The 27952-nt window shown below is 41.9% G+C and overlaps 1 protein-coding gene across 4 annotated transcripts in view; it reads left to right on the top strand.

The window, feature by feature from the left end:
* TFAP2B (transcription factor AP-2 beta) overlaps positions 1–27505 on the top strand; it is a 37225-nt gene extending 9720 nt beyond the window's left edge. For 3 of the 4 annotated variants that reach the window (XM_068143228.1, XM_068143227.1, XM_068143226.1), the window contains exons 4-8: positions 1179–1239; positions 9443–9662; positions 12281–12399; positions 15037–15178; positions 21029–22992. In XM_068143228.1, the coding sequence (XP_067999329.1) occupies positions 1179–1239; positions 9443–9662; positions 12281–12399; positions 15037–15178; positions 21029–21329 (843 nt within the window). In that variant the 3' untranslated portion in view covers positions 21330–22992. The other variant, XM_068143225.1, reaches the window with a different exon arrangement.
* The last annotated feature ends 447 nt before the right edge of the window (positions 27506–27952 follow it).

The raw sequence follows: 27952 nt of genomic DNA, 5'->3' as shown, positions 1-27952 counted from the left end.
AATATGCAATGACCCGGACAAATTCAAAACACTATGGTAATAAAATAAGATAATAAAGCCAACAAACCCACAGGTCCTCCCTTCCTCTGAAGCCCAGAATTTACCCTCAAACGGAACCTGCAATAATTCCACAAAAAAAATTGCTCTTGTGACACCTCTACTCTCTGGGAGATGATATTTGCTGTGTCTACCGCGGATTCATTGGTAGTTTTTGTTTGTTTGTGTTCTGTATATCCCACTTACGGTGTTGAGACATGAAACCCCTCTGTCTTCTGTGCTTATCTTTGTTCTCTTCCCTGATAAAGAAGTTAATGACAGAATAACAGGTGTGCTCCAAAACGGGCTGAAAAGAAAGGGGGGAAAAAAGTGGGGGAGGAGGAAGGGGGGGGGGGGGGAAATATTGGGAGACTGTTTCGAAGCAATCAATTTAATAGTTCATACCTTTGATAATGTATATTCGTACTCCCTCCTTCCTGTCCCCACCAATATAGGACATGGAAGCAACCTCGAGGGCTGTAAATCTCTTTCTGCTTGTGCCCTATGTGATGTGGGCGTTGCACTGCGCTCCGCAATGCTCAGGCTTTAATTAAAAGTCCATAATGCAAACTCTTCTATATAAAAAGTAAATGGTCCTTGAATTATTAAGATGCAGCAGGGTTACACAAACAAAACAAAACCAAACAAAAAGAAGGAGGGGGCAGGAAAAGAGAGGGAGAATTTAACTTGTCCTTAATCGTGTGCATTTGCCATGGGATAGATCTTGCAGATGTTGCCAAACTGCCAGATTTTTCCAAGGAAGAAATATGTAAAGCTTTATCGAATACAAAGGGATCTGTGTGATATCTGTTTTATGAGACAACTAAACCAGCATTGCATCACATATGTTTCACACCTCGTTCGTTTATTTATTTATTTAATTTTAATGTCTTTTTTTTACAAAATTTTTATTAGAAGGCTATGTAATTTGTAAGAATTTAATTTCCTTGTCGATTTGGGGGAATAATAGCAATAATAATAATAGTGTAAAAGAAAAAAAGAAAAAGAAGGAAAAAAATCTCATCCCCTAGCGAATTAATATAGATGGAAATAACAGTAACTCTAGTTTGGAATGACATGATTTATGTACGCGATTCTTTAATATCCAGTCAATTTGAATAGTGATGTTTTTATATCCACAGTCAGTTGAAGATGCCAACAACAGCGGTATGAACTTATTGGACCAGTCTGTCATTAAAAAAGGTATGGATTATTCCAACTGTCTAGACGAAGTTTTTACTGCGTAGCAATATCTTCACGATGTATTTTTACATTGGGGCGATTAATTTCTCCGGGAAGCAAGAGCACCTGGCAGCGAGGTGAACAATTGATTGGATCGGCAGAGTGGAGGGAGAAAAAAAAGAAGGGTGTATGAAAGGAAAAGTTTGTATCCTCTCCCTCCCCCGTTCCTCAGAGGATTTAATTACGCAAATGTTTTCTAATGGAGCACCCCGGTTCAAACGCAGTTTTCACGGGTCCTCTTTTACCCTCGATGGTCCTTGATGGGACTGTGATACTGTGATGAGGACCCCTTGACTTTTAATGGAGGTAGGGGGTTGATTCCCTTTGGGGCCGAAATGCATTTCCCAGGCGAATGAAACGCGAAGAGGAGAGGGAGAAAAAAATGCCTACAGAAAGGCGGCCGCGACTTTTTCCCCCCTTCTGCCAAGGATCCCCCCTTCCCCATGCCCATTTTTTAAACCTTTCTGCATATGCGCACATGATTTAGTGTAACTGCAGGATCACCCCATACTGTTAAAGGGAATGTGATATTAACAAATGTTTGCAGTCTCTTGTACAGCTGTAAGCAAAATAATTAACTAATTAAACTAATTAAATGTAATTACAATAACTCATTTCGGGCGTATTGCAGCTGCTTAATTTTTTTACATTTCTCTGACAGTCACTGGAAGATGCTAGGCGATTAGTGTTGTGTTATGCTGATAGACATTAAACAGATCACGCACTGCAAATGTAGGGAAAGCTATCTTTAATTATCTAAGGAGTTTCTATTTCTAGATTCAATTTTAAGTACCAGAGATGAGGCGTAGAAAACGCTATCCCTTATGCTTGCTATCGACAGCATTTATCTCCAGTACCCTATTGTTTGTCAAAGGTGCACAAATACTTTAATGGAGAATAATAAAGCAAAATAACAGGGCGGGTGTTTATTTAAAACGTGCTCAAGGGAGCATGAGGTCCTCCCGTGTATTTTTTTTTTTTTTCCACTTAAATCCTCTTGTACACTCTCTCACACATACACACACACACACGATCAAGTTCTAGTTATTTGAGGCAGGACAGATGAAAGCTTGAAGATCATTTAGCAGCACCATTTATGTCCATCGGTTGAAAAGTCGAAGGTGGTTTTAAGAAACAGAAAATTGAGTGCCATTAAAAATAAATAAATTAAACCCGGGGATTATAAAATCTTCGTCCTTTTTTTAGCTCGGATTGAATGGTTAGTAGGTTTTGTGCTCAGGGTCTGTAACCTGATGCCTTCTAGTTTTATTTCCCTTCCCCCCCCCCCCCCCCCTTCCCGCCCCACTCTTCTCCCGTCCCCGCCCTCACTTGACACCTCATAGACGATGGGTGTATCTGATTAATTGGTGCTTGATTTGTGGTCGAGAGGTTCCTTTCTAACATTGCTCCCCTGATCGCATTTTCCTTTCCTGTTCTTTTAAAAATATGTTTATTTATTTTATTTTCCCTTCCCCCCCCCCCCCCCCCCCCCCCCCCCCGAATACTCTTCTGTTAATCACCTAGCCCCAAATACTCTCCTTTTAGTTTTTCCTTTTCTTTTTTTCCACCCCTCCCCCCACTCCTCTGCGTTTTTTTCTCCTTGGATGACAAGGACAGCAGAGACGTTTAATGTGCGTGTTGTGGGGTACAGTTCTATAGCGACCAGCGCTAAACCAAGACAGTTAAATTATGTTTGGTAGAGATTTAGGTGTGTTTCTTGTACGTGGGCATTGCAGCTGCTGCCTAAAGAGACACAGTTCCATGCAGGTAGGATTACACGTGCCTATTTGCAGCCATAGCAATAGATATTGTGGGTTTATCCATGATGAAGAGGATATTGGGCACTTTGGAAATTAAGTGACTAAAAAAGATCCCGGGATTCCTCTGCAGCTGTTTTAAAGTCACTGGAGGAGTATTTTCCTGCTTAGAAGTAATGCTGAGCTCTAAGAAACTCTTTCAGCATAAAGGAATGTTGTGAGCTCAGATGCTTTTTTTTTTGCACAGCCATTTTCCTGAGTGAGGAGGAAGAGAAATGGGTAATAAACAGTAAGGCACGCTTGTGCCAGACAATATTTAATCCTGACGAGAGAATGAGCAAGACAGAGAGGGTTCAGTATCCATTTGACTTTGCTCCCTGCAGTTTGTAGCTGTGAGGATGTGCTTTGAGCTCAGAATAAGTTATTTAAACTCTGCAAGTCCTTGATGTCATAGGCAGATAGGCATTGACTGATTTTTGTGTAATATATATTCGCTAGATGACAGTTGGGGGGGGAGTCTGTTTCACTGAAACCTACTTTGGTGCCTAAAATGCTTTAATTACATTGTAGGGGGAGAAAAAAAAGAAAGAAAAAGAAAAGTGTGATGCGGGCTTGAAGTCTAAACTTAATTATATCATCCAGGCTGTGACTGTTTCTTTACGGTCTGTGAGGCCTGCTGAGGGAATTGTCTATCTATGCAAAAAGGACTGAAAAAAAATTAAGAAAATTATATAGGGATTCATACACGGCTATCGATTTATCTCACGTATCGATCCCGCACAATAGATACTCAGTCTGTTGTTATGTTTTCTATCTGAGCTTACTTGACATTTCTGAAGTAATTTAGTTAAGAGGAAATGAGTTGTTCCCAGTAGAGAGAGCAAACGAGTGGAGTGAAGGTAGCCAGCGTGATAAATGGCTCTTTCATTTGGAGATCTCCAGAGCTCGTTTAAGGCTAATTTTCTGTATTAGCCCCCTTTGAGCTATTAATGCAATAGGCAGGGACCGTGGCCCCCTCGTCTCTTAGCTGCCCCATTAGAGCGAGCATTAAGCTACCAACCCTGAACTATACTGTGGTGGTGAAGGTGGTGAAATAATGAAAGGTGCTTTTTAAACTTTCCTAATCTAAACTGGCAGAGGGTGGTTAATACGATTTGAAGGGGGCTGGTCAATGAACAATCAATAAACTAATAATGAGAAGGATGCGGTACATTAACAGCCTAAAAATCCAACGAGACATTAAAAAATCATCGTTAACTCCTAGCTCCATTAAGATTTAGGTGGTGGAAGTAGGAGGGAGGGAGTTAGATAAATCATCAAGATAATAATAAGCGAGAGCATTAACACCAGATTCAATTCGGCTTTAAGAGCTTACCGGCTGCACGTTTTGGGGGCGTTTCTTTCTGCTGAAATGAAGGGAAGGTTTTCTGTCAGGAATGGCAGATCGGGTCCCTTTTGTCAGCTGCTCATCTGAAATTTCCTTGGCACCGTCTCTAGTAAAAGAAGTTGTCCTCCTGAAAAATCTTGCGCGGCCCGAGTCCCGAGTTAATTTTTTTGTGACTCTGGGGCACAGTCAGTGACCTTAAAATTATCCTGATGTATTTATTTACTTTCAGCTGTTTCTGACGGCTGCCAGCACCCTCCCATCTGATTTAGCCCGAAAGGCCGTTTTAATCCTAACACCTTAATTCATTGTTCCCTTGCAAACACGCTCTATTATTCATATATTTTTTAAAGAAACACATGAAAGGAGATATCTTAACTCTCGACAGTACAGCGTGAGATTCCTTCTCGCCCCTTCCTGAAATATCCGGATAAATGATTAACTGAAAACCACCCTGGCCTCAGCTTTTCAGGTGATAGATCTGGGAATCGCAGATGTTGCATCGCTGCCACTCAGTTTCGTGCTTTTCTCTGGATTACCCATTGAACCTTACGATTCCCTTTAATTGAATGCAAAACAATTTCGAGGGAATACATTTCACTTTGAAATTTAGTCCCGGCTTTCAAGGGAAAGAGATTGCAGTGGAGGAAAGGGAGGACGGAAGAGGAGGAGACGAGAGGGACAGGAGGGAAAGGGACAGGAATATACACTTTCTGTATTAATTCATGATACTATGAATCATTAAATAAAAATATTAAATTATGATACTATGAAAATGAAACTAGGAACCAGGTCTTTTGGTGTCCATGGGTAAGGCAGCGCCGGCGAACTTTCTGGGTTTGGCTATCCAGTCAAACCTAGACGTCAGTTACAACAAAGTCTTGCTGCTGAAATGGACAAAGAACTTTCAGACTCAGTAGGCAGATTTAAAAAAAGAAGATGAAGAAAAAATTAAGAGACATCTGAAGGCAGTTTAATGGCTGATTAGTAATATATTGCTCCATGACATTTGTTAGTAAGAAATATAGCAAATATTTATTTTGATGAATGTTCAATTAATTTATCAGCATCATATTATTTACCAGGCTTATTGCAGTGATATCCATAGCTTAAAGGCTTGTTGTTCAGATATTTTCAGAACATAGGTTTATTTATTTGCACATCTCTAGCGTTACTTAAATACCTCTTGATTTTAATTTCCTCTTGTGCCTCTGCATTTGTAAACATTTTCATGCGTTTTTGGAGAGCAACCCCACAGAGAACTACCACCACCCCCAAAAAAAACCCCACCACCCAAAAACTCCCAACCCCCTCCCCCCCGAGAAGAACCCACCACCAAACCCTAAGACTTAATGTATGCACAGAAAATTGTAAACATGTAAAGAACTGAAAGCTTCACGCTGAGTTTCGCCATGCTCCATTTCCCCACCATTTCCTGCTGTCGTTTTAAAGCGATCTCACTCATCTAGAGATCCCGTTTGCAGAAACAGTATGCTTATAATTACTAACAAATCAAGCGGCTACTGTTGCTCTCCCAGTTTATTGGTAAGCTGAAGAGAAATGGAAGGGGGAGAAATGACAAAGAGGCTAGAAGTAACCACAGGGGGAGAAATAGGAAGATAGATAGAGAGACAAAAAGATAGGGAGAAGGGAAAAAAAGAGATGGAAGAGAAAAAGAGAGAGAGGAAGACAAAAAGAGAGAAAGACAGAAAGACAAAAAGAGAGAGAAAGATAAAAGAGAAAGGGGAAAAGAGAGAGAAAAACAAAGAGAAAAAGAGAAAGAATGGGAAGTATAGATTTTGGAAGGGGGAATTATGTATTTGTGAGTGCTATATACACAGCAAACAGATCTTGGAAGTGAAAGAAAATCGAATAGTCTCTGTTGGGTATAACGAGCTAAATGGGATAAAGTTAAAGCTGAAGTGGTAGGGAGGCTGCTTGTGTGCTATTCTGTATTATTTCAGCAGTTATGGCAATCCCTAACCGACTGGGAAAGTTGACATTGGCTAAAAGCATTCTTTGCATTGCAGTTTGTTTACATATATGCAGGGATTTGACATGTGCAGCTGCACACATAGACGTGTATATCTCTTCACCTACTAAAACCTTCATGTTATATTACCTCTAGTAATGTCTGAGCTCTATCTGGAAAGCTATAGCCATGATAAACATATAGATATGCTATAGATAGAGATAATTAATTCCATGGCAAACGCTTTTTTGTGGCAGCATTAGGTAATTTACAGGAGATATAGAGTCTAGATAGAATACATCTCTCTGAAGCTATGAAATTGCAATAGATATGCTTACACCACCTGGTATGCTTCTAAAATGGGTTTAGAGTTACTAGACTTCAACTGTTGGGTATGTTCATATTGTCCTTTTCAGAGACGCATTGGTAGGAAGTAAAGCTGAGGAGCTCCCAACACAGCAGGGAAGAGAGCCGGTCTGCTTCCCAAAAGCAAATTGCAAGGGAAGAGGGGAAAACCCAAAACAAAAAGCCACTGAGCACGTGAAAATCCATATTTCAAAGGTTAACTAATGTAATGAGTGCTCCAAAAGGCCAAAGCGAGTGGGGTGAGGTACATTTAAGCATTGCACGGGTCCCTCTCTCTTTAGTGAGTTTGGACTAAGATCAGATGGTCGTGAAATTGCTGCCTCTTGTTTAATTTCTCAGTTCACTGGACAGTGACCTGATAAACTGGTCACTAAATATAGCCACTATAAAGGTGTGCTCCAACCACTGATCCCTGTGTTTATCTGAAGTCAAAAATTGCCAGTCATGAAAATCTGTCTGGTAGCTTTAATCTAACTATGTTTAATTCTTTTTTCCCCCCCTTTTTTCTCTTGATGCTGCAGTTGAATGATGTTGCAGAACTTAGTGCATGAAATAAATGATTTATCTATGTATAACGGAGGGAAGAAAGTCTTTTCTCTTTGGCTTCTATTGCTACCTCTGATAACTCAAACGACTCTTTTCCTGTAAAATCAATGGGAGGGGAAAAAAATCCTATTAATAGCAAGAAAAGCAGAAGCGGGCCTCTAACTCTTTTATAACTGTTTCTGTGCTGTTGTCAAACTATTTGAAACTGCCTTTATGAGCTGCATAAAGTGCCCAACTAAAAGTAATAGAGAAATAGGAATCCATTTCACTCGCCGATTCCCTGAAGTAAAGCCACTCAAAATAATTTGTTTATACTGGAGACTATATACAAGGCATATGAAGCAATATGTATATCTAAAATCGACATGCCTTTTGGTTTTTAGCTCTTATAGGGCTTTTATTGTGGGGGTCTGGTCTGGCAGTAGGAAATGATCTGTAATAAAAACAGTGAAACACGGTTGTGTCTATTCCATACACTAAGGTTATAAAATTGGCAATTGCCCAGTAGTTAGCACTTGGTAATATATGAGGATACCCGATCTTATTGTTTAGCAGCTCCAGACGACTTAAATATCCCCTCAACCCTAATGGCTTGATTCTGCAGATATGTTGCAAATAAATAGGGTTTTTATGACTTAACTGACATGTATTATAACTACTTAAATAGCTGGCATATGTGCATAATAGAACCCTATTATTTGCCGAATTGGTTTTGCAATTGATTGAGTGGAAACGGGAGACTGTGAAGTAGTATCTGCCCGTCGAGTGTGTGTAATCAATTAGTCTGCTCTTCCAAAACATGCCTGCTGCTCTGTCAGGACTTTACCACGAGCAAACCTCCTCCCGCCCCCCCCCCCCCCCCCCCCCCCCCAGTTTCAGTGTATATTTTGTATAAGGAAACGCGTGTTGCCGCGATTCCACGAGGAGCAGTAGCAGCTGTCAGCTCGTATTAACTCCTGCATAAAACATACCTTAAGTATGGTTTGTTATCAATTACTTGCAGAAATGAAACAACTGGGAGAATGCAGTGAGGCTCCCTATAAATTAAAGCGATTGGCTGATTGATTAGAGCACCTGCTGTAAATCATAACAGTTCCACGCAATTATGAGGGGGCCATTTAAGTTCATTTGTAAACAAAATTCATGTCACGGGGGAATTGCTCTCATTTTTAGCTTAACCAGTTTTGGTTGTTTATTTCTGAGTGTGTCTGGTTGCTATTATAGGAATATGCTCGTTATAATGCCCTTGCTTCCTCTTAAAATAACCTCACTAGTTTCTCAGAGAAAAAAAAAAAAAAAAAGGAGAAAGAAAATATTTCGTTTAATCGTGGACAGAATAACATGTTTTTAATTTGCTCGTGCTTCTCTTTATTGTCCTGTTCTGAATTCCCACTTCCCCCCCTCCCCTCCCCCCATAAATACCTTTAAATATATGTTACAGTAAATAGATCAGTTTTATTTAGGGGCAGGAGAGTTCCTACTACTTCACGGACAGCACAATATGATTAAGGTGGTGAAAGCCGTGGTTAGACCAGATTTTTTTATATTTTTTTCTCCTGGTGTTCATTTTTTTCTGAAGGAAAAGACTCATTTTATTTCATAAACCAGACTTAATAAAAACGCAAAGCAATAACAGAGCTTTCTTCTGGTTGCTGTATCCTCCAGCCTCGATACTTATTTAAGACAGCAACTCCCTCCGTGTAGTGAATTTATTCCTGGCTGAGCTTAGCAGTAATGGAGACATTAGCAAAAAAAAAAAAAAAAAAAGTAAATGTTTTTTTGTTTGTTTGTTTGTTTTTTCCCCTCCAGAAAGGCGCTGTCCGTTGTACAAAAGGCATCGGGGGTCTCTGACACAGGCTCAACCCCGAAAGCTGCCAGGTGCTTGCCAATATGTATTTTATTTCCCAATCAAACCGTGCATAGAGGCTGTACTGCACCACCCTTCTCTCCATCCATCATTCGTGGAGCAGGTGTCTAGATGTTGGGGGAGCAGCATCCTTTAGGTTGCTGGAGGTAGCCAGAGATTCAAAATTCCCTTTCATTTTGCTGTTCCGTGCATGTCAGAAAGACTGTGGTTATCCACTGCTACTTCACGGCATGATGGTTTCTCTCTCACCTCTTCCTCTTTTCTTTCTCCAGTTCCGGTTCCTCCAAAATCTGTTACTTCTTTGATGATGAATAAAGATGGCTTCCTGGGTGGAATTTCAGTCAATACCGGGGAGGTTTTTTGCTCTGTACCCGGCCGCTTGTCTTTGCTTAGTTCAACTTCAAAGTATAAAGTAACTGTGGGAGAAGTTCAAAGGCGCCTTTCTCCTCCCGAGTGTCTGAACGCATCTCTCCTAGGAGGAGTACTTAGAAGGTAAGAGGCTGGGGCGAGTGTGTGAACATGCCCAACTGTGGGCATCTGTGCATGCGCCAGAACTATTTGGTCGATGATAAGAATGATTGTCAGTATACATTGATCTTATTTTCATGTGTGTGTAACGTTCAGGATAAGGTAAAAAATATGATGTATTCGGACATTGAGATGAAAGAGTGGAGACTAGAGGAAGATGTGGCCTTGTGCAGTTTCTATCAAAGAATCTCCAGTGAAGGACCTGAGACAAGAACTCTTTCTCTTTCGTACATGTTCTTTCCCCTCACAGTTCTCTCTTAGAAAATGGCAAAATTCAGTGTTATTTGGGGCATGTTGCGGTTAGAAGTTGCAGGAGAAACCGAATGTGTTTCAGGTCCCAGTATATTTCCAAGGATTTCTTAGATGTCCCTCCTCTATATGGCAATAGCAATAAGGCAATTAACATGCTGTCACACAAGACACTGAAATTAGCAAGGGATTAATAGGCAACCTTTAAGGTAGTAAGTACCTGACTAAAGAAAAGCCATCAACAGACAACTTTGAAAGTCAGAAACTTAGTGCTTCATCTAGAGCAGGTTAATAGAGGAATTACTCATGGCTGATCCTGATCCTTTGTTGTTTAACGCTTGTGTAAATCACCCACTAATGACCTTAAAATAGTTAGCATAATTGGTACAGAGGAAAACTAGGAGCAAGGGATAACTTGGAGAGGCCTGGTTGCCGTCATCATATCCACAGAGAGATGGTGAATTCAGATACCAGCAACAAGGATTTAAGTTCCGAGGTCATCAAATGGAACGTCTGTCAGGGAGAAAGACTTTTATCTCATTGACAGTGACTGAAGAACTGTGAATTGTCAGTATGATTTGTCTCTAAGAAAGGTAAGCTAAGGCTCTATCTCTGGTCAGAACAGGGAAGAAGTCATGATATGATATGATATGATATGATATGATATGATATGAGTAGTTCCCCCAAACCAATGGAAAGCTGAGAGATAATAAGACCTCATTTTACACATGTGAGGTATACACCAGAATGGAAAATAAAGCATAACTTCAAGACAAGAACAAATGTATATAAATTCACCCTGAAAAAAATTCAGATCACATTTAAAAGTTGCTGCCCTTAGAGGAGGAAATAGTAATTGGACAACATTAACTCCGAGGTGTCTTAAGAATAAGTTGTTGTGGTTTTGGGGGGGGGGGGGGTTAGGGGCTGGGATGTGTTGGTTTGTTGGGGTTTTTTTTATGAAAGAAAAAATAATAATATGTGACAACGTCAGGGGCTTCAGCTCCGTGTCTCGAGTGGAGGAGGAAAGTCCTGCTACATGAAGTCAGTCACCCAAAAATACACATGAGAATGAAGGGCTCCTAAAATAGATGCTGTTTCACGTGAATGTCTGTAATGTTTGTTCAGTTGTGATTCTTGCTAGGGAGAGCATCAGAGACTTTTTGCTTACAGATGCTAACTTGCCTGCTCGGTTTGTACAACTACAAATGGAGCAAGGAGGAAATATAATTATCAAGGTAAAGAAACATCATTATTGAACTTCAGCGAATTTCTGGCCCAAGCCATAATCACTGGCTGCTGACTTCAGTTTCTGTCTTGAGTCTAAATTTTAGACAAGGTTTTTGTTCAGGGCAGATGAAGTACAGAAAGCTGTGATTCTGCCATCTAGCCCCACTTACTTTGATATAAAATAGTGGGACGCCAGCCTGGCTTCTCTGTTATTTTTTATTTCCCTTTGCTAAGTACGACTGCTGATTCTTAAAAAAAAAAAAAAAAAAAGAAAAAAAAAGAAAAAAAAAAAAAAAGAAAAAGAAAAGAAAATGAAGTAATAACTATAACTAAGATATATTTGGGACAAACTCTGATCTTAAGTGCCAAAACTCTCCCTGATTTCGCAGGTGGCAAGATTCATCCCTGGGGCTTTACATATGTATAAGCGTTCGAACAATACCTCTGTATTTCCCACCTATAGCTCACTCATCCTTTTATTGTCCTTATCAGTAACCTCCGACAGATATTCAAATCTCCCTTCAGGCACTCAATTTCCTCTGTATAACGCGCCCTGCCTTTAGGTGAGGTTTTCCTCTCAGCATAGCCTTTCCGCATAAGAGCACACTCACACACACGCATGATGTAGTTTAATAAATATTTTCCTCTCTTTCCCTTTATCCACAGGCACACATAGCCTCCCTTCGAGCCTTTTAGACTTCCCCCTCCCCCTCCTTCTTCTTCTCATTCTGTCTCCTTCCTGGAATAACATGAAGATTTAATTCTCCTCCTCTACCTTTCTGCCCATCTCTTCAGTCCATCTCAATACAAGTTAGTGTCATAAAGTAGGACCCCATTTGCTCTCTACATCAGAACCTTTTCCATTAATTATTGCAATTTGGCATAATTTGATTTCCTTGGATAAAACAGAAAAGTGGGTTCATCTCCACTCCCACCCCTGGGAGAAATTAAGCAAATCTCAGCAAACCCGAGCAGAAGCCAACACCCCCAAAGTCCTTAACGTCGAGTGAAAAATTCTCCCAGGCACCAACTCCACAAGACTGAACGTTTCTTCCAGAAACACTGTGAGGTTAATCACGATGTTAATTTCTTTGCAATTCTAGAGCCAAATCGAAAAACGGGGGGAGATCCTTGCGAGAAAGGCTAGAAAAAATCGGTTTGAATTTACCAGCCGGCAGGCGTAAGGCCGCAAATGTCACTTTACTCACGTCCCTGGTGGAAGGTAAGCTGAGGATTGCAGCTCTCTTCACACCCCTGCCTGCTCTGAACTCCTGTCTCGCATTTTACCAGCCTCACCTCCGCAAAAACCCTCCCCACCCCTCCCCATCTTTCGGGATCAGGTGGGAAAAGCTTGCAAAGGTGAATTTTAGGGCGGGTTAGGATGAACTTCGTCACGGTTAAGGGTCCTGTCCCAAAAGTGAAGTCACTGACTAGAGGATACCTCATGCTGGTTTGTGTATGCATCTGCAGGGCAGTCCTTGTCCTCATTTCCAGCCTGTGCTATTCGACTCCACGTCTGCTATATCCTCCCGATAATTCCGTCCTTCTGAGTTTATTTATGGCAAGTATAGGATGCCCAATGAGGAAAAGTCGTACATTTATATATATACACATATATATGTTTTATTACTTTAAAGAAATCAGAGTAATTTAAGAGTAGCAGAGGGTGGTTTACCTTAAGGAGCCTAGAACTGAACAAAGAGACAAGTTGTTCCTGAGGAAGGAGAGGGGGACTGAAATTTCACATAATTTCAAGTCAGCTAATGTAATTTTGGTTCTCGGCAGATTTCTTTGATTTACTGTTACCGTATTGAAAAGTAAAATTTAGAGTCACTAATATGTTTAGGATACGTGTGTGAGTGTTTGTGCTAAGAGAAGTTGGCCCTTCTCCAAAAACCATAACTGAATAGTATGGATGCAATTATGAATTAAATGTATCTGTATTATACATACACACCGAGAGGCATATAAATAATCCACTTATCTCCATATAAGTATGCATAAATATTTGTGCCAGATATTAACTTTTCAACTCTTTTGATTGGGTTATGGGAATGATAAGACCTTACCGCATACAGAGCTGAAGGCAGACTCCCCAAAAGACGGAGGCTGATGGAAGGGAGCTCCTCCTGGTACCTGCATATGCCGAGTGTGGAAAGCACAGCGCAGGTTATGCCTATAGGGCTGAGCTATAAGAGACGTGAAGCGTTTCGGGCGTGACAACTGCTCTCTAATACCGTAATACCGGGGTTAGGGCAGCTTCACCCTCTCTGCAGGTGTGAGAAGGAGCGCACACTATTTCCAGCCAAACCAGCTCCTGCTCGAATCTGGGTTGAGATTCACAAGCCTGTGAGGCTGTGATCTGTGTTAAGTGTGTGGACATCCCAGGCGGACATCAGCCTCCTCTTCCCTGAGCTCCGCACAAATCAACAGTTTTCCCTTGGGAAATCTCCCTCCTTTTGGGCCAAGCTGCACCTGCTGGAGGCTGAACCTCTTTTCTGCCACCAGCCAGGCTTTAGCGTTCACGGTGTCGTCGGCAACAGAAACGCTACGCCCAGCCCTAGCCGGCCTTACCGGATCTGTGCCCAGGGCGGGGTTGACAGCAGCGGGGGTTCCCCGGGCTGTGTCGGGTGCCTTTCGCTTTCATTAACGGCTTGGTGATTAGCGAGAAAAGCCTTGGAAAGCAGAAGATGACGTTGGAAAGCAACTCCTGATCGTTAAAAATAATGTGGTCCTAGAGTTATTAGACATATCTATTTTGCGTGCTGGAAATCTTCCTCCTGGTCCCTCCGGCGGTGCTTTAAAGGGTTTAATGCTCTATTCTGGAGGGGCTGAGCTATAATCTGGTGGAATCCCCCTAGAGTCTGAGGGTTTTTTCCCCCTTCTCTCCTCTTTTCCTCCTTTGTGTAGCTACTGTCGTCTTCTGGCGTGAAGTACATCAGTAGGAGTTGGATGACACGAACCTCTGCAGGCAAGAAACCTGAAACCAGGCAGGCAGGAGAAGTGGCAGTTAGAATTAGAGTTAGAATAATTATTGGTTTTCGCAGGGAAAAAAACCCCAACAAAATAACAACAACACAAAAGTTGCCATTGGCTGATGTCTTTCTACCGGGCAGAGAGGAAATCCTGTCGTATAATGGTCAGTTAGAGGCGGATGAATAATTTCCATCGGACGAAATGCGGCTGCGTCCAATGTTTTACAGATCTGGCGATAATTGCGATAACGACGCGAGTGCTCTATAAGCAAGCGTCTATATAATGTCCCACAAAGAGGGGACAATAATGTTGACACGATGGCCACGTTTGGACAGTTTTGGGCAGTGATCTGGTGCGCTGAAATAAGAATGGATTGTCTGCTTAGAGGAGAAGTTTGAGTCCTCTGCCTTTCGGGATTTAACTAATTCCCCTTCTATTTATTTCCCTTTTTTTTTTTTTTTTTTTTTTTTTTTTGGGGGGGGGAAGGCGAGTTAATTTGAAAGTCTCTGTGTGTGTGTGGTGCGTGTGTCCACGCATATATGTGTGTACTTTTCCCACAGTTCTGCACAATCAGCACGGACCGTTGCAAGTGTCCTGTTACAAAGACAAATCTCATAGTTTTAAAATCTCATCAGTTCGTCAGCTAAAAGTCAGCCCCCAACAACTTCCTTCTGCCCCCCCAAAATAGGGCCTGTGGATGGTAAACTCATACCCGAAGCCTGTCCTTAAGGTACAAGGGATGTTCTAAGGTTCCTAAAGACGGCCCAGAAGGGTTGGTCTCTTCCGGAGGTGGGCAGTAGCCTGGGGCCTCCCGACGATTCGGACCATCACAACCCGCGGCCGCCGGTGCCCGGAGGTGTTAATGCCCTTCTCATCCCTTCAGGTGAGGCCGTTCATTTAGCTCGGGATTTTGGGTACATCTGCGAAACGGAGTTCCCAGCCAAAGCTGTTTCTGAGTATCTGAACAGACAGCACACAGACCCCAGCGACCTCCACTCCAGGAAAAACATGCTGCTTGCTACAAAGTGAGTGCGAAGTTGACTAACGTCCCGCTTCTGTCTTCCCCAAATCCTCCCTCTCTCTAAACCCTTCTTCTGGGTTCGTTTGAAAGTCCCTAAATTACAACGGTCTCACGGGTTGGAAAGATGCTCGTACCGCCCTGTGAGCAGGGTGGAGGCCCTGCATCCCTCTTCAGCAGCGGGGCATTTGTCAAGACACCGTGTTCCTATAGAGAATGTAAGGCACTGTCCCCTCTACTCTGTTTCCAAGCCCCCCCCAGTTTAAAAAAGGTCTTTATTTTGCTTCCACGGCATGTTTGTCTGTCCCTCCTGCTCACACACACCTGTTTGTCTGCTACAGAATTGCAACTTCCTCCCCTTCCTTCCCCCCCCCGTATAGTTTAGTTAAAACCAGGGAAAAAAAAAACCCACCAAACAAAAAAAGAAAGAAGAAAGGAAGAAACCCCTCTAATCCCTCCCCCACCCCCTCCCTCCCAAAAAAAAGGAAAAAAAAAAAAAAAAAGAAAGGGAAGAAAAGACAAGAAAGGGAAAAAAAGAAAAGAAAATAAAAGAGAGAGAATGAAAGAAAATAAAAGAAAGGGGAGAAAAGAAAGGAAAATGAAAAAGAAAAGAAAGGGGAAAGGAAAAGAAAAGGAAAAAAGAAAAGAAAGGGAAAAAAGAAAAGAAAGGGAAAAAAGAAAAGAAAGGGAAAAAAGAAAAGAAAGGGAAAAAAAGAAAAGAAAGGGAAAAAGAAAAGAAAGGGAAAAGGAAAAGAAAAGAAAGGGAAAAGGAAAAGAAAAGAAAGGGGAAAAAGAAAAGAAAGGGAAAAAAGAAAAGAAAGGGAAAAAAGAAAAGAAAGGGAAAAAAGAAAAGAAAGGGAAAAAAGAAAAGAAAAGAAAGGGGAAAAAAAGAAAAGAAAGGGAAAAAAAGAAAAGAAAAGAAAGGGAAAAGGAAAAGAAGAGAAAGGGAAAAGGAAAAGAAGAGAAAGGGAAAAGGAAAAGAAGAGAAAGGGAAAAGGAAAAGAAAGAGAAGAGGAAAAGAAAAGAAAGGGAAAAAAGAAAAGAAAAGAAAGGGAAAAGGAAAAGAAAGGGAAGAGGAAAAGAAAAGAAAGGGAAAAAAGAAAAGAAAAGGAAAAGAAAAGAAAGGGAAAAGGAAAAGAAAGGGAAGAGGAAAAGAAAAGAAAGGGAAAAAAGAAAAGAAAAGGAAGAGAAAGGGAAAAGAAAAGAAAGGGAAAGGGAAAAGAAAAGAAAGGGAAAAGAAAAGAAAGGGAAAAGGAAAAGAAAGGAAAGGGAAAAGGAAAAGAAAGGAAAGGGAAAAAGAAAAGAAAAGAAAGGAAAGGGAAAAGGGAAAAGAAAAGAAAGGGAAAAGAAAGGAAAGGGAAAGAAAGGGAAAAGAAAAGAAAGGGAAAGGGAGAGAAAGGGAAAGGGAGAGAAAGGGAAAGGGAGAGAAAGGGAAAGGGAGAGAAAGGGAAAGGGAGAGAAAGGGAAAGGGAGAGAAAGGGAAAAGAAAGGGAAAGGAAAAGAAAAGAAAGGGAAAGGAAAAAAGAAAAGAAAGGGAAAAGAAAAGAAAGGGAAAGGAGAAAAGAAAAGAAAGGGAAAGGAGAAAAGAAAAGAAAGGGAAAGGAGACAAGAGAAGAAAGGGAAAAGGAAAAGAAAAGAGGGAAAGGAGAAAAGAAAAGAAAGGGAAAGGAGAAAAGAAAAGAAAGGGAAAGGAGAAAAGAAAAGAAAGGGAAAGGAGAAAAGAAAAGAAAGGGAAAAGGAAACGAAAAGAAAGGGAAAAGGAAACGAAAAGAAAGGGAAAAGGAAACGAAAAGAAAGGGAAAGGAAAAAAGAAAAGAAAGGGAAAAGGAAAAGAAAAGAAAGGGAAAAGGAAACGAAAAGAAAGGGAAAGGAAAAAAGAAAAGAAAGGGAAAAGGAAAAGAAAAGAAAGGGAAAGGAAAAAAGAAAAGAAAGGGAAAGGAAAAAAGAAAAGAAAGGGAAAAGGAAAAGAAAAGAAAGGGAAAGGAAAAAAGAAAAGAAAGGGAAAAGGAAAAGAAAAGAAAGGGAAAGGAAAAAAGAAAAGAAAGGGAAAGGAAAAAAGAAAAGAAAGGGAAAAGGAAAAGAAAAGAAAGGGAAAAGGAAAAGAAAAGAAAGGGAAAGGAAAAAAGAAAAGAAAGGGAAAGGAAAAAAGAAAAGAAAGGGAAAAGGAAAAAAGAAAAGAAAGGGAAAAGGAAAAGAAAAGAAAGGGAAAGGAAAAAAGAAAAGAAAGGGAAAAGGAAAAGAAAAGAAAGGGAAAGGAAAAAAGAAAAGAAAGGGAAAAGGAAAAAAGAAAAGAAAGGGAAGAAAGAAAAGAAAGGGTAAAAAAGTCAATAAACAACCCCAAAACAGAAAAAGACCACCCCCACTATCATGTACTGCTAATGAACCTCCATTTGGTCCCCCCAACCTGTATCTCTCCCTTAGGACTTTCTCAGTGGATGTGTTATGTGTGATGATTTACACTTGGCTCTATGCCTCCCAGGCTACGGACTGGATGCTTCATAGTTTGCTTGAATCCTTAGCGGTGGGTGCTGTGTGGCTCCACCCATCTCCACTGTTTAGATTTAAAAGTAAAAAGAAAAAAAAAAGAAGAAAAAAAAAAAGGAAAAAAAGAGGGGGGGAAAAGGGGGAAAACCCCCCCACAACCCCACCAGTAAAAAAAAAAAAAAAGGAAGAAAAAGAAAAAACCTCCACCAGGCCAAACAGCTCTCATTTATTTTGTGTTCTGGGATGTGGCTTGCCTCCGATGACAGTGTAATTTAAAGAAATATATGGAGGGTTGAAAAATAATTTGCTCAAATTTGTCCAGATGTTTTTTAGACGTGGCTGGAATTTGATTGCCCTTTTCCGCAGGGTCAGAAGATATTAATGTCCCAGAACTGTAATTGCTCACAGACCCTGCTTTGGTCTTTGAAGATGAAAAACGTTGGACTCATTACTGTTTCTTCTCCAAATTCAAAGTTTCCTCTCTTGCACTTTCTTAATGGATAATGCACATATAAGCAGACCTTTATCTTTCTCCACCCTCTGAAACCTTTAACCCACTGGGAATTTCAGAGAGTTTCAGAGGATGAGAACTTTAGAATAAACCTTTAGAATAAACCAAATCAGGTTGGAAGAGACCTTCAAGATCATCACGTCCAACCCATCAACCAATCCAACCCACCCAAACAGCTAACCCATGGCACCAAGTACCCCATCAAGTCTCCTCCTGAACACCTCCAATGACGGCGACTCCACCACCTCCTTGGGCAGCCCATTCCAATGGGCAATCACTCTTTCTGTATAGAACTTCTTCCTAACATTCAACCTGAACCTCCCCTAGTGCAGCCTGAAGCTGTGTCCTCTTGTTCTGGTACTGGGTGCCTGGGAGAAGAGACCATCATCTGCCTGTCTACAACCTCCCTTCAGGTAGTTGTAGAGAGTGATAAGGTCACCCCTGAGTCTCCTCTTTTCCAGGCTGAGCATCCCCAGCTCCCTCAGCCTCTCCTCATAGGGCTTGTGTTCCAAACCCCTCACCAACTTCGTTGCCCTTCTCTGGACTCGTTCCAGCAAGTCAACATCCTTCCTAAACTGAGGGGCCCAGAACTGGACATAGTACTCCAGGTGTGGCCTAACCAGTGCAGTGTACAGGGGCAGAATGACCTCCCTGCTCCTGCTGGCCACACTGTTCCTGATGCAGGCCAGGATGCCATTGGCCCTCTTGGCTGCCTGGGCACACTGCAGGCTCATGTTCAGCCTGCCATCGACCAGTACCCCCAGGTCCCTCTCTGCCTGGCTGCTCTCCAGCCACTCTGTCGCCCACCTGTAGCACTGCATGGGGTTGTTGTGGCCAATGTGCAGAACCCGGCACTTGGATGTGTTAAATCTCATGCCGTTGGATTCTGCCCATCTGTCCAGCCTGTCGAGGTCTCTCTGCAGAGCCTCTCTACCCTCCAGCAGATCAACTCCTGCCCCCAGCTTGGTGTCATCAGCAAATTTACTGATGATGGACTCAATGCCCTCATCCAGATTGTCAATAAAGATGTTAAAGAGCATGGGGCCCAGCACTGATCCTTGGGGCACACCACTAGTGACTGGCCGCCAGCTGGATGTGGCACCATTCACCACCATTCTCGACCATCCAGCCAGTTCCTAACCCAGCTCAGAGTGCTGCTGTGCAAGCCATGGGCTGACAGCTTGGCCAGGAGTTTGCTATGGGGGACGGTATCAAAAGCCTTGCTGAAGTCCAGGTAAACTACATCCACAGGCCTCGCCACATCCACCAGGCGGGTCACCTGATCATAGAAAGAGATCAGGTTGGTCAGGCAGGACCTGCCCTTCCTAAATCCATGCTGGCTGGGCCTGATTCCTTGGCCATCCTCTAAGTGCTGTGCTAATGCACTCAGGATGACCTGTTCCATGATCTTGCCTGGCACTGAGGTCAGGCTGACAGGCCTGTAATTCCCTGGCTCATCCAACCGGCCCTTCTTGTGGATGGGCAGAACGTTGGCCAGCTTCCAGTCCTCTGGGACCTCTCCAGTGAGCCAGGACTGCTGGAAAATGATGGAGAGTGGCTTGGCCAGCTCCTCTTCCAGCTCTCTCAGCACCCTAGGATGAATCCCATCTGGTCCCATGGACTTGTGGGGATCCAAGCTGCTAAGGAGAGTTCCAACCACCTCCTCATGGAACACAGGGAAACTGTGCAGCTCCCTGGCTCCTTCTGCCAGCTCTGCAGGGCAGCTGTCAGGAAGACGTTCTGTCCTGAATGTCTTTTTTAAGGGTTTATTTTTCACTTTCTTTTTTTCCCCTCCTTTTTCTTTTTTTTTCTTTTTTTTTTATTCTGTGCTTTTCTTCTCCAGTCCCTAGGTAGACATCTGTCTCAAATAAGCCATTTCTTTGGGGATCTCACCAGCCCTCAGGATTTCTAGGTTGCCTGAGCACCTGTTGGCTCGTAAGCCTCTTGGACTAGAGCAATGTGTGTGAATTCAGTAGAAAGATAAGAATTAATTTTTCAAGGGTGTGGGCAAACAAACACAAGCCAGATATCTACTCTGATGTGTTAATTGGGATGCTGTGCCCTAAGATAAAATAGGCTTTGCTCTTTGTGCAATGACTAAGGTGACACAGAGTTCCAAAGTCCTGATCTTTCTTAACAACGTGGCCCAGTCTAAGCAGTCTCAGAGAAGGTCCTTCCTCACACCACATTCTGTGCCACCCTGTAACTCTCAGGGCATGGCTGTGCTTTCCTCCATGAAGAGTGCTGGTGGGAGCTGCTTTGAGCTAGGGTTAGACCTACAGGAAGATGGGTGTTTGGCAGGTTAATGGTGCACCTCACTTTCAGACTAGTTATTTCTAAAGCCACCAACCATGGCTGGGTTTTCACACTGCTTCAGAATCACAAAATCATTTAAGTTGGAACCAACTATAAACTTAGGACTGCCAAGTCCACCACTAAACCATGTCCCTAAGTGCCACATCTACATGACGTTTAAATATCTCCAGGGATGGTGACTCAACCATTTCCCTGGGAAGCTTGTTCCAATGTTTGAGAACCCTTTCAGGGAAGAATTTTTCCATTATATCCAGTCTAAACACCCCCAGAAGCACCCTTCTGTCTCCAGACATGGTGTTATCCTGCAGCTGCAGAAACCTCTTTCCTGAAGAATGTCATCCTGAGAAAGGAGCTCATGACCACCACCTCTTAAGCACTATAGGAGAAAGGAAGGTGGAATAAGGTCCTGTTCTGTAGCCTGGGATCAGCTTTGGCTTAAACCTGCCCCTTCCTTCAGCCTTGACTGTCTTGAAGAAGTGTGAGATGAGCCTAACCACACTTTTCTTTCTCTCTCTTCCTCTCTTTGCTTTTATTTCTTTGGTGCAGGCAACTTTGTAAAGAATTTACAGATCTCTTGGCCCAGGACAGGACTCCCATTGGAAACAGCCGGCCCACCCCTATTTTGGAACCGGGCATTCAGAGCTGCTTGACTCACTTCAGCCTCATCACTCATGGCTTTGGGGCCCCTGCTATCTGCGCTGCCCTCACAGCCCTTCAAAACTACCTGACTGAAGCTCTCAAAGGCATGGACAAGATGTTCTTGAACAACAACACTGCTAACAGGCACACATCTGGCGAAGGACCAGGTAGTAAAACTGGAGACAAGGAAGAGAAACACAGAAAATGAGAGAGAAAGAGAGAGGAAAACAAATAAACAAACAAACAGAAAAGGAAGTAAAAGGAAAAAAAATAAAAGGAGAAAAGAAAGAGAGAGAGATAACCTTTGAAAGCAAAACCCTTTAAATTTTAGCTTTAAAAATGTTGGATTGGGCTTTGGATGAATTCTATTAGGTAGGACAAAATAATAATAATGGTAAAATAATAATTATGATAATGATAAAAGAAAGACAATAATTTAAGATCAGAGGAGCACAATGGTGCAAGACCAGTGGTCCAGAGTCTCTTTGGCAGGAACATGTGAAGACAACCACCAGGATTTCTTTTTGTTTGTTGGTGGTTTTTTTTCGGTTGGGTTTTTTTTTGCCACTTCTGTTCTTTCATGTTTCTAAAATAATGATTAGGGGGTTGGGGGGAGTGGAATATAATAATAACAACAACAACAACAATAACAATAATAAATAATAAAAGAAAGAAATTAATAACTTATTGGAAGAAATTGGAGAAATATTTTTGGTGTCAGTGCTTTAATTTCTTGAGCTGCACGGTCTGGCTTGCTGTGATTTTTCTTTCATTGTTGGTTTTTTGGTTTTTTGGTTTGGTTTGTGGTTTTGGTTTTTAGTTTAATTTTTTTTTTTCCTTTCTCAATGATGTCCTGTATCCACCCTAGCCAAAATGATCTTCCAGAGAGTCCCTTCTGAGCAACCCCACCGCCTCATTCCCTGCCCTGTCCCGCAGCTCTTCCCATCTCATCTCACCACCCTGCCTCTGTCTAGACTAGGAGAGGAGAGTAGGTGAGAGAACAGACCTCTCACAAACTCATCAACACCAGCCAGTCTGAGCTGCGTTCATAGCAGTGTTTTAATATTCAGTGCCATGAGGGTGGTGAGGCCCTGGAACAGGTTGCCCAGGGAGGTGGTAGAAACCTCATCCCTGGAGGTTTTTAAGGCCAGGCTGGATGTGGCTCTGAGTAAGTTGATGTAGTGTGAGGTGTCCCTGCCCATGGCAGGGGGTTTGGAACTAGATGATCCTTGAGGTCCCTTCCAACACTAATGATACAATGCTCTATGATTCTGTGGAAAGTTTCAAGTCATCAGAGCTCAGCTGAATTAGCCAACTGTATTTTTGAATAATTTTGTTATTTTTCCTGGTCTAGACAGAGTCCCTGTTTAGATTGCCAGCATTTACAGGTGTGTATGGGCGCGTGTGCCTTTGTGTGTCCACCTGATGAGGGTGTGTGAGTCTCCTACATGTGTTTATATGGATATGGATATATCCATATGCATATAAAATATGTGTGTATAGCCACACATATTCATGCATGCAAACATACCTTTATTATTTAGTACTTTGCCTTTGATGGTGAAACACTTTGTCCATACTGGGTTGCAAAACTGGGAAGTAGAGGTCTGGTAAAATGTCAGCACTGTCTGATTCCCTAATATTTTTTGGGGGAAATCTCCTCTTTTCGTTTTCTCTAGGGAGTTTTATATTCCTAACTATGCCAATATTGCTGTTCTTAATGTCTTTGAGTCATGTGTGTGAGAGATACCTCCCGCCCCCCTCCCTCCCCATTTTAAGAGAACTGTTAACAACAACAACAACAAAAAAAGAGAGTGATATGAGTATGTAATTCTTTCTCAGGAGTATGCACTATTTTATTTTCTTCTGTTTCCTAAAGCTTTGCCCGCTTGGCTTATGAGCTTCTTCAAAGAGGACTAGAGATCCCTACACAATATATCAGGTACAGAGAAAAAAAATCCACAATTCTGATATTCTGATACTTTTCTATAGTTTTTCCTTTTTTTTTCTTCTTATTTTTCTTTTTTTTTTCTTTTTCAAATTAAAGCCATTTGTTTCTGAATTCTGTAGGTGTACTTCTTTAAAGAAGCTCAAAGGGAATTTGAATGAGATAAAAAATACCACCCCATAAGTCGAAATCGAGGTGTAATGTTGCAGAGAAAATAAGAGCTGTGTTGAATGTTATCCCACTTGCTTGGTGATAGGGTTTTGTACCCAGGGAGGAAAGGGTTGCCATGTGAGCTGGCTCCTCGTAGTGGGAGTGGGTAGGGCTTGCCAGGGAATATCCTGATTTCTGAGCTCAGACTGAGGAAATCTGTTCCTCTTAGAAAAAAAAACCAAAAGTCTTGTGACTCTTGCTTTTAGAAAAAGTCATAGTAAGGATAAAAACCTTCTCAAGTCCAATGTTTTTCTCAGTGGTTGGGTGTGTGACAGGATGTCTTATGCATATGATTTGGAGGGCGGGTGGAAGGGAAGGCTGATTTATTTTCCCCCCTTCCCCCCCCCCCCTTTTTTAAAAAAAAAACCCATAAATTTATTTGTCTTCTGTTGTAAAAATAATGCTGAATTGTAAGGGTATGAATTTCTGTTTGAATTCTGCTGTATGTGGTACTTGCATGTGTTTCTCAGTGGGGCAGGGCTCCTGCACTAACACGTCTTTTTTGCTTGTGTCAGAACAGTTACTGGGGGTGGGTAAATAGCAAAGCACCAGTGGGGTTGTGCCTCCCCCAGGATCCCTGTTAAAGATGTAGGACTCAATCTCACCTATCCAAGTGGGCACGCCTGAACTCAAAACAAGGGAGAAAGAGAGACAAAAGAGGAGCCTTTGTCTTGTTCTAGTTTCTAGATACCTTCCAAAGTGGGTGGTGGGAGAGAAATAACTCAGCAATAGGATCCTCATCCTCCAACAAAATTTTCTTAAATCAAAACCCCACAAATCAGCCTCTTGATTGTCACCTTGGTGTCCTTAGCTGTCTAAGACATGGTTATAGCTGAGCATCTGCTCTGTTTTTCATATCTTTGCATAGCAAGTAAAAGTCTCAACTCTTGTCCTCTACCTGTGAGCTGGACATGTGTGGCAACAGAAACGTGGGAATGATGCAGGCCCAAGGACCACTGACTCCTCTGGAGCTGCTCCTCAGTCCTGTGTCATTGGTTCTTCTGGGGCAGAGTGCTGTGGGAACCTCATGTGAGAAAAGGGGAAAACTGAGACAGATAACCTTTTCTATGGGCTGCTGGAATGAGTTGGAGGTAGCCTTCAACCCTGGAAGGTTCCTGTCAAGGATTTTGGTAATTGGCAGGGCCCTGTAGATGTCATCAGAGGAGGTGTGGATCTCTCAATGATGTAGATCTCATGGATCTCCCATCTGTAGGTTGGGGATCCTCAGTCTAAAAAGCAGCCCTCAGGCAGCTCCTGATCCTTCAAATCCTACCCGTTGCAAATCACCCAGATATTAGCAGGTCCCTGAGGGTGGACAGCCCTGACTCCAGTGCAAGGCATGCCCCAGCAGTGCTGTGCAGGAAAGGAAATGGCTACATGTGTGTGTATCTGGTGAGGAGTGATTGGCACCAAAAGAATATTCTGTTTATTGAAGCAGAGCACAAGGTGTCAAATATTGCTTTGCCAGCCCTCTGCAAAAAGCCTTGGTGAGGAGCCTATGGGCTCAAGTTTCCAGCATCACCCAGTCTAGCAGGGCTTCTGGGTGTTGAGAGACCCCAAGTTAACTCTCAGTTTTTCATCTTCCCAGCTGCACACTTAGGGTTGTGGGCACCTGCTCTCTGCACCCTAGAGCTTCCAGCTGAAAGCTTTGGGGGGATGTTGGTGATGGTCCTTCCTTGTGTTTTGTGGGGGATTTTGAGGATGCTTCTTCTAACTGTAGAAGACAGTATCCCACCACCACTATTAGTTAATGAGGAGAGGGAACCACTTTCAACTTCATGGGGAAAGACCTGCACACACATGTGCTTATGTATATGCATGTGTGAGGGCCTGATCCTGCTGCTGAAATCTCCCCTAGGCACAGGTTTGGTCACCTGGACCAGGACCTAAACCTTGAGAAGGTTGAGGAAAGAGTTTCAGTTGACTCCTGGCAACTTTGGATCTGCCCCTTGTGCCTTCTACCTGAAAGAGACAGATTGCAAATGCCAGGCTGTGCTTCACTCAGGAGAAATAAAGCCAAATGTAAAATTCCCATTGATTTCAGTGGGACGTCCCCATTTGCTCCCCAAAATAAGGAAACAAAATCCATGAGGTTTCTGATTTAAAAGCAAACAGGGAGAAAACATGGCACAGGAATATATCTATCTCTGTTCTTCCCCTTAGCTTAGTGCTGGTTCCAGAGGGAAATATCCATTGCTTGGTGGCTCCTATCAGCGCTGATGACTGAGATCCCCCCATCACACTGGAAGGCATTTTCCTGCTTTCCTGCACTTTCCCAGCCTGACTACTTGTGCTGGTGGGGCACCTCAGATGTTTATCTGATAATTGAGTTATTAAAAGATTTGGTTTCCTCGGGATCATAAATCAATAAACAGGAGGATTAACACGGCAGCTTTCCTTTTTAACTCAAGGGAAAATTTTGATGAGAGACTGTGAAAAGTTTGTTTTCAAATCAAAAAGGTGGGTTGCTGTAAAATTTCTTTCATTCTTAGTCTCTCTCTTTTTTTTTTTTCTTTTTTTTTTTTCTCTTTTTTTCTCTCTTTTTTTTTTAAAACACCAATTTTCTATATTCTGTTGGAAAGAAGTTTGTTTTCATACGCTCCCCGGTATTGTTTTTGTCTCGGTTTTTCTTTTGTTGTTGTTTCTGGTTGTTATTCACACAAGGTGTGAAGGAAACAAGAAGCCAATTTTATGGGAATCCATTTACAACCCAATGATTTCTTTAAAATCGGGTCGTGTCTTGTCCCACCTAATAGAAATTCTCCATGAGAAGCTGTTTCAAGTCCCTTTGCATCCCAGACCAGCCTCCTCCAAAATCCCCAGATTTGCATTTGGGGCCGGGAGGGAGGGGTGGAGGATGGTTTTAAGACCTTTAGCTGTGCCCAGAGGGCTTATTCCCTTCCTCTGCTCATCTCTTTCTTAATGGTTTATCACGCAGACCTGTTCGGCTCTGTCTTTATACGTTTCTCAGAAAATTTGGTGCTCGTTTCAGCTGCCGTAAGCATTGCCAGATCGATCCGGCCAAACTCCCCCCTCCCCTCCAGCTTCCCCGTGGCAGAGAGACCGTAGGCTTTTTACAAATGGTATATTTTCCTATACAAAGGGGAAAAAAGAAAAGCAAGCATCCCCCAAATACCTGGCAAACGTTTGAACGCGCTGAGAGAGAAGAAACATTGTGTGCCAGAAAGAAAAGCCCCAACCCCAAACATAAACAAGTGGAAAGCTCTGAAAAAGCAAATGAGAAACTGGAAAGGTTACAGGGAAAAGAAATAAAGAAGAAGAAGAAAATTCTCCTTTTATGCCCCAAACGATACCTTTCACCTCCTCTTCTTGAAAAAAAATCTGTCCATGCAGTGAGTTTATCAACTCTTCCTGAGAAGATAATGCGGAGAGGCATTCAGTATTGAGTTTGTATATATTTATTTATGCTTAATTTAACGGGAATGTGTAAATATGGCGAGCAAGTAGTTTTTGGGTTATTTATCTGTGAATCTATACCTCTGTGAACGGGTGGGGGAATTTTAAAGGAAAAAAAGTTAAAAGAAAAGAAAACAACAAAACCGAAACAAAAACCCAAAGCCACACACAGAGAAAAAAAAAAAGTTTAAAAAAAAAGAGAAAAAAGCCCCACAAAACTGACATAAAAAATTCCCGCTTGACTAGATAGTACCTGATTTTTTTCGGTTCTTTATAGACAAGCTGTTATGGTAATGGGTAGAAATTGGTTTCTTGTCCAGTGCTGGCCTGATTTACATAAATAATAAGAATAAAAAAAAAAAGAGATTGTTGTGTTTTGTTGTATTTTCCTCTTCAGTTTTGGGTTGGTTTTTTTTTTTTTTTTTTTTTTTTTTTTTTTTTTTAATGTTGGTGCTGCTTCGGTTCTGCAGACGGATTTACTTACTAAAGCCAAGAAGTCTTTTATTTTCCCAACCTAGGCTTTGGGAAAATTCAGGACGTGTCTCTACATTTAAGAAAAAAAAAAAAGAAAAAGGAAAAAAAAAAAAGGGAAAACAAAGGAAAAAAAAGACAATAAATATTGCTTCTCAGAAATGTTGGTATTTTATTTCTGTCTGACTCAAAAGTGTCCATATTTTTACCACTCTTACCCCTTCATTCTAAGCAGACCTATAATAAACCTCATGTCATGTTAATGTGAGCTTTTGTTTCATTTTGCTTTTACCAGCTGAATTAGGAGTAAGTCTTTTTCTTTTCCAAGTGTTAGCTATTAAAAGGAAATGTTATGTAAGCCTATGTAAGAGCAGGAAGCTTTTTATTATACTTTTCACTTCTGTTTACGTGGGTGTGAGTGTGTGTGTGTATATATATATGTACTCTTATATTCAGGTGGAGAGTGGTGTCCATATTCACAACACAGGACTGTCTTCTACCTTTATGCCTACAATTGCAGAAGCAGTAATTAACAAAGGAAACTGTTCAAACTAAATCTGCTCTCTTCTCCCCCTCCCCATCCATTCCCAAATAGATTTTATTTCGGTTTGGAATCGATGCTCAGGGGAAATTCGGTGCCTCGGTGGTTAACCCGGGGCTATTTGGGAGTAACTCGGGGTTTACCTTGCGGTTAGGAGAAGAATTGAGAGGGGACAGAATAGGGCCTCAGGATTGCTGTTATTGTTCTTATTTTGTCATTGTTAATATAGACAATCATCATATTT

This window comes from Melanerpes formicivorus, unplaced genomic scaffold (genome assembly GCF_026170545.1).
Source record: "Melanerpes formicivorus ecotype bairdi unplaced genomic scaffold, bMelFor1.0.p_v2 SCAF_9, whole genome shotgun sequence".
Classification (NCBI taxonomy): Eukaryota; Metazoa; Chordata; class Aves; order Piciformes; family Picidae; genus Melanerpes; species Melanerpes formicivorus.
Note: the sequence above shows the minus strand (reverse complement) of the source record. Positions and strands in the feature narration are given on the sequence as shown.